This window comes from Fukomys damarensis, unplaced genomic scaffold, assembly GCF_012274545.1.
Source record: "Fukomys damarensis isolate Sample0158 unplaced genomic scaffold, DMR_v1.0_HiC HiC_scaffold_19, whole genome shotgun sequence".
Lineage (NCBI taxonomy): Eukaryota > Metazoa > Chordata > Mammalia > Rodentia > Bathyergidae > Fukomys > Fukomys damarensis.
This window is the reverse complement of record NW_022900931.1, coordinates 49,838,737-49,844,009: the sequence shown is the minus strand read 5'-3', so window position 1 is coordinate 49,844,009 and position 5,273 is coordinate 49,838,737. Positions and strand designations below refer to the sequence as shown.

At 43.0% G+C, this 5,273-nt stretch overlaps 1 protein-coding gene across 1 annotated transcript in view; it reads left to right on the top strand.

Moving 5' to 3' along the window:
- Positions 1 to 5,273, top strand: part of LOC104874078 (neuroblastoma breakpoint family member 6-like protein) — a 19,653-nt gene that overhangs the window by 11,499 nt on the left and 2,881 nt on the right. Inside the window, exons 5-8 of the mRNA XM_033765970.1 lie at positions 1,147 to 1,198; positions 1,952 to 2,124; positions 3,148 to 3,199; positions 3,996 to 4,162. Of these exons, the coding sequence (XP_033621861.1) occupies positions 1,147 to 1,198; positions 1,952 to 2,124; positions 3,148 to 3,199; positions 3,996 to 4,162 (444 nt within the window). The remainder of the gene's footprint in view (positions 1 to 1,146; positions 1,199 to 1,951; positions 2,125 to 3,147; positions 3,200 to 3,995; positions 4,163 to 5,273) is intronic.

Genomic DNA, 5,273 nt, shown 5'->3' with positions numbered 1-5,273 from the left:
GTTTTTTGAGACAGGGTCTTACTATGTAGTTGAGACTGACCTGGAACTCACTATGTAGCCCAGGCTGGTCTCAAACTCACAGCAATCCTCTTGCTTTGGTCTCCCGAGCACTGGGATTACAGGTGTGTGCCACCATGCCCGGCTTTGTCCCATAGTATTTAGATGTACTGAATCTTAGTGTGTGTGCATGTTGTGGTTCTTGGGATGAAACTCAGTGTCTAGTGAGTGACAGGCAGGTTCTCTCCACTGAGTCCTTTTTTCTTTGCCTTTTTCATTCTCTTTTCTCTTTGAATTTGAGTTTTGAGGTTTCTAGTGACATTTCTTGGAAACAAATTCTTTCCAGTGCTTTATCTCACGTATGCAGAGCCCCAAAAACCCCTTCATTGTTTCTTTGATTTTTGGTTGATTTGTAGTGTTTCCTTTACTTCTGCCTTTCTGATTGCATTCCCATCACAGCTGTTAGCATGATAGCCATACTTACTCTATGCTCCTGGTCTGTTACGATGTCTGCTTGGTCTGTTTCCCTAAAACTGTCCTTTGTCTCTCTGTATGTATTGAACATTTTTCTTGAGAGCTGCCTGTGAATTACTGGATGAAATGAGTGGAGGGAAATTCACTGTTAGGGAGGTTTTCTCCTCATCCGGCTGGGATTTGGTTGTGTATTTTGTGTGTTGCTTCTACAGTTTCCAGAGATTAAATTCCCTAACTGCTTATAGTTTTGTCTGTTGTAATGTCTTGGTTTCCCTTGATGTGTGAGTGGGTGGTCATAACACGTTTATTCCTCTGTGCTGACATTAGAGCCCTGCAGTTGTTGGCAGTATCGCAGGAGAGGAAGCATGCATGGCCTGATGACTCAGGGTTAAGCTTCAGCGAGTCTGAGCCCTGAGCTGTGACATTTCTCAGTGTCGCTGCTTCCTCTCCACTTTGTGTGCACCACTTGTGTTTTCTTTGAACCCACAGAAATATGATCGGAAGGAGTGCAAATGGAGCACTCATGTGCTATGTCCAGAGAAGAGGCACCCTCAAGTCCATCTAATAGGCTCTAAGAGCACACTGAGGTTTCCTTACCCAGGGAATTCATTGTGTTCATAGTGAATTATGTGGATATGCTCAGTGACTGATTGACATTTCTATATTTGATTGCAGAGAACCATAAAGATGAAGAGAAGAAAAAAGAATATGAATCACTGTACCCCAGGTAACAATATATATTCAGGATCTGGATTAGGATGAGTAACATATGAGGAAATTCCCAAATGGTCCCAAGAGGAGATTTAAAGTAGCCATGGGCTTTACATGAAAAGGTAGAAAAACCTGCCTGTTTAGTGACATACTCTCACCCTATGAAGAAGAGACTTTTTTTTAAATCAAGGCATCCATTGTCCTCGTGAGACTCATCTGCAGTTGAGTAGAACTAATGACCCTCACAGATGTATCAAACTCCCAGAATCTACTCTTTCTCTGTTGCTTGGTTGAATTGAAGCTGTAATGCCTGTCTGATTATGTATGAGTGGCAGTAGCATATCAGCAGGGATTTCATACCAAGGAACCTGACCAGACAAAAAAAAATTTCACATTATAATATATGAACAGAATCTCCAAATGTACAGGATCTCTTGGACTCTACAATTTCTCAGAAGCATTGGCTATCCTGCTGTTTGTAAAGTCAACACCACAGGAAGGTTGAGCCCCTACTGTGGTTTTCCGTGTTGCTGCATGACAGGACCACGCAGCAGACTTAGAATCTTTTTACATCAGCTCATTTTTCAGGAGTGAACTGTGCACTGCCTCCTGTCTCCTGGCATCAGGCAGGCGGCTCCTGCATAATGCTTTTCTTTCTGTTTAAAGGTAGTGCCCCTTACTTTCTGTGACCACTCCTTTACACCTCGACTGGTACCACCTGGGAATATCACAGTGGATCCTCCTTGGCTTGTGTTCTTTGTCTTGTCAGGATGAGCCGTGAGGGAGCAAACAAGGAAAAAGTCCAACAAGTCCTGCAGCACTCATTGCTTGGACAACCCAAATCTGCCTCTCAGAACTGCGATCTGTGCACCCAGCAGCCTCCTTGGACCACTGGCTACCTGAAAGGTGATCATGAGTTCTCCTATTTCCTGGAAGAAGCTTGTGAGTACTGTTACTATGAAGTGAATTGCCCTCAGCAAACCTTATTTCTTTGGGTCCAAAATAGAATTTAGGGTACCAAATACAGGAGCAAATGAAGTGAAGGGATTGTAACAGATTTGGCCACCATGTTGCCTGTGCCTAGCATGGGTCAGCTCAAGCTCACTCTTTCAAGCTGGGATAGTTGATCTCCCCTGCATAGGATTATCTAAGAGTTGATCCTGAATTGTGTGCTTTCTACCATAGTGAGTGTCCAAACATGTGTATCCCCTTGATTTTATCATTGGAGATATTGTTCTCGTGGTTTGTCAAATCCATGCCACTCTAAGTTGTCTCATCCATGAGAAGATATCATCTACCTAGTAGAATTTAAACACATCTTGACTATGTCTGACATTAACCTTAAGGTATAACATGAGTCCTGTCACTTTCCTTTTCTTTTTCATTTTTTTTTTTTTGAGACAGCGTCTTGCATTGTAATTCAGGCTGGCCTGGAACTCACTGTGGAGCCTAGGCTCAGCCTCCTGAGTATTGGGTTTAGAGGTGTGCATCACCACACCTGGTGAGCCCTGTTGTTTTCAGCTGTTGAAGGCAAAGCATTCAATGAGTAGCACCATAGTTCTTTTTTTTTTTTGAGGCTCTAGAGAATCCACCTGTCAGTTTAGTCTTAGTGAATAATCTCAACTCTATGAACAAGAACTGCTGTGTCTAATGAAACATACACTGTGTTGCAGAAATTTTCTGTGAAATGTTGAAGTATTTTAACTGATTACTAGATATGGCATAAAACCAATAGTGATATTAACCGAACAGATTAGGGCCAGTTTGCCCAGTTTCTGAGGAAAACAAGCCACCTCATCGTTTTAGAAGGAAGCAGTAGACCTCCTTTGCTGTTCTTCTCGGAGTATCCTGTTCTCATAACAAGATCATTTGTATCTCTGAATCTAAATTGTTATGATCATAAGTTTGCAGTGGATCATAAGACGAGTTTATGTTGTGATTCTTTATGTCTGTATATATTTGTAGATACTCAGGATGTTGAGAACCAAGAGAAAGAGGAAGCGCCAGGTGTGCACAGGTGAATTTGAACATCATAGGCTCTGAACGCATTGGTGACCGCTGGAGATCTCAGGTCCCTGGAAAGTAGACACTGCTGTATATAATGGTTTCATCCTTTCTGCCAGCCAAGACCAGGATATGTTTGCTTTGTGTTTCTTCTTTTTATTTGCACCTTTCTTTTCTTTTCATGTATAGCAAGTGAGAGTCATTCTGACCCAAGGTGAACGAATCTCAGGTTTGCCTGCACTCATGTTGAAGCCTTGAACTTTCCTGTGGGAGTTAATTTGGTGGAGAAGCAGACCCCCCTTTCTTCCAGTTAGGCTTCAGTTTGTTGACTGGGCTTCTATAGCAAGAAATGCACATGGACTGAATAGGTAGTTATGTTAAATTGCAATACTGTGCAAACAGACTTGTGGTTCCCATGATATCTGGGAGTCAACAATGCCTCAGAAACCCCTATTTTAATGAAAGCCCTGCAAATAATATGGAACCAAATGTACTGGGTTTGTAGCTATTGCATGCTTCTCATTGTATGCCTGCCATACATGCATGCTATAGGGAGCGCTGAGTCTCCTTCCTCATCTGCATGCCCTCACACTAGAGCACTGCATGCCTGCTGCTTTCTCTCTCACCCACCACCATGCTGTAACCTCCCATAACTCACACTCTGTTGTAGTCAGAGGTGGTTGTATTCCTCCTCTGTGAAGCAATGGCCACGCTACTTTTTGTGGCCTCCTACTTAGTCTTCACATCAGAACCAGGTAAGAAGTTGTGCTCTCCAGTCTTTCACCATTTATCTTTTGTTCTCCATACAGGAACGTCCCAGAAAAGGAGGATAAGGATAATGTGCCACAGGACAAATTGGATGAGAACTTGTTGGCTTTTTCCCATTGCCTGGACTTGTGTGATTCCCAGCAGTCTGATAAGAGCCCAGAATCCCTGACTGAGAAGCATGTAGCTCCCTCCAATTTGAATGTGGCGAGTAAGTATACCCACTGCAAAGAGAAGAAGGCTGCTGGTGGGCTCCTCCATTGCCTCCATATTCTTTATTCTCAGCCTTCTATGTGGGTAAGGAGTTTTCTCTGCAGGCAGGCTTTTTAGGTGTGCCTTGGCTTCAGTCAGATTCTTACAGCAGAGGTTGAAGCACAGAATCCAGTTTGTCAGGCAGCTCGTACTCTTCCTAATCCAGGACCCTGCGCTACGCAGACACCCTCTGAGGACCTGGAGCTACACATTTTCATTGCCTGCATGTGGAATTTCCAGAAAGCAAGAACTCAAAATCTGCACTCTCATACCCACTGTGTCCATCAGTGGCCAAGGATCCTGTGCCGTAGAGAGTGCCAAGGGTTTTTCCCTTTGATAGAGTTTCTGTACTTCACCTCAGTCTAATCTCAGTGTCTTTTAACACCAGAAAACTATAAAGAATGTTCTTGATAGAGTGAGTTCATCGAGAGCTCTGGAAGGTAGCTAGGGAAATTCTCTATGATCTCCGTGAGACAATGCATGACAGAGTTTCCCAGGCATGCGGATGTGTGTCGAGGGTGTGCTCTTCCTTTTTTTCATTTCATCTGCATGCGTGACTCGTTTTTATAGTTATCCATGTTTTTCTCAGATATTCTATTCTTTTTTGGCTTTTGTTTTGTTTTGCTTTTACTTTTACAGGGCCTCCCAATGCTAGGCAGGTGTTGTACCATTGTCCAGTAACGTGAGCCCTGTTTATTTTCCATTTTCACTTTCCTTTCATTGCATCTCACAGTTGGAATACTCTGCTGCCATTTCTTCAAGATCCCTAATTCTTTCCGGAGTCGTATCTAGTCTGTGGTGAGTCCATCTAGACCGTCTACATTCCTGTGATGTTTGCTGGATTGGTGACATTTCCTTTCAATCCTGTTTGGCCATTGTCTACTTTTCCCATTGGAGCTGTTAGCGTACTATTCATACTGTTTTCTGAGAACTAAATGTCTGCTTGGTCTTTCCCCAGTATCTATCTTTTTTGTCTGGTAAGTCTTCAGATTTTTTCTTGAAATCTGCATGTGATGAAATGGAGGACATGAGTGGAAATAAATTCAACATTCAGGGAGGTTTTCTGTGTA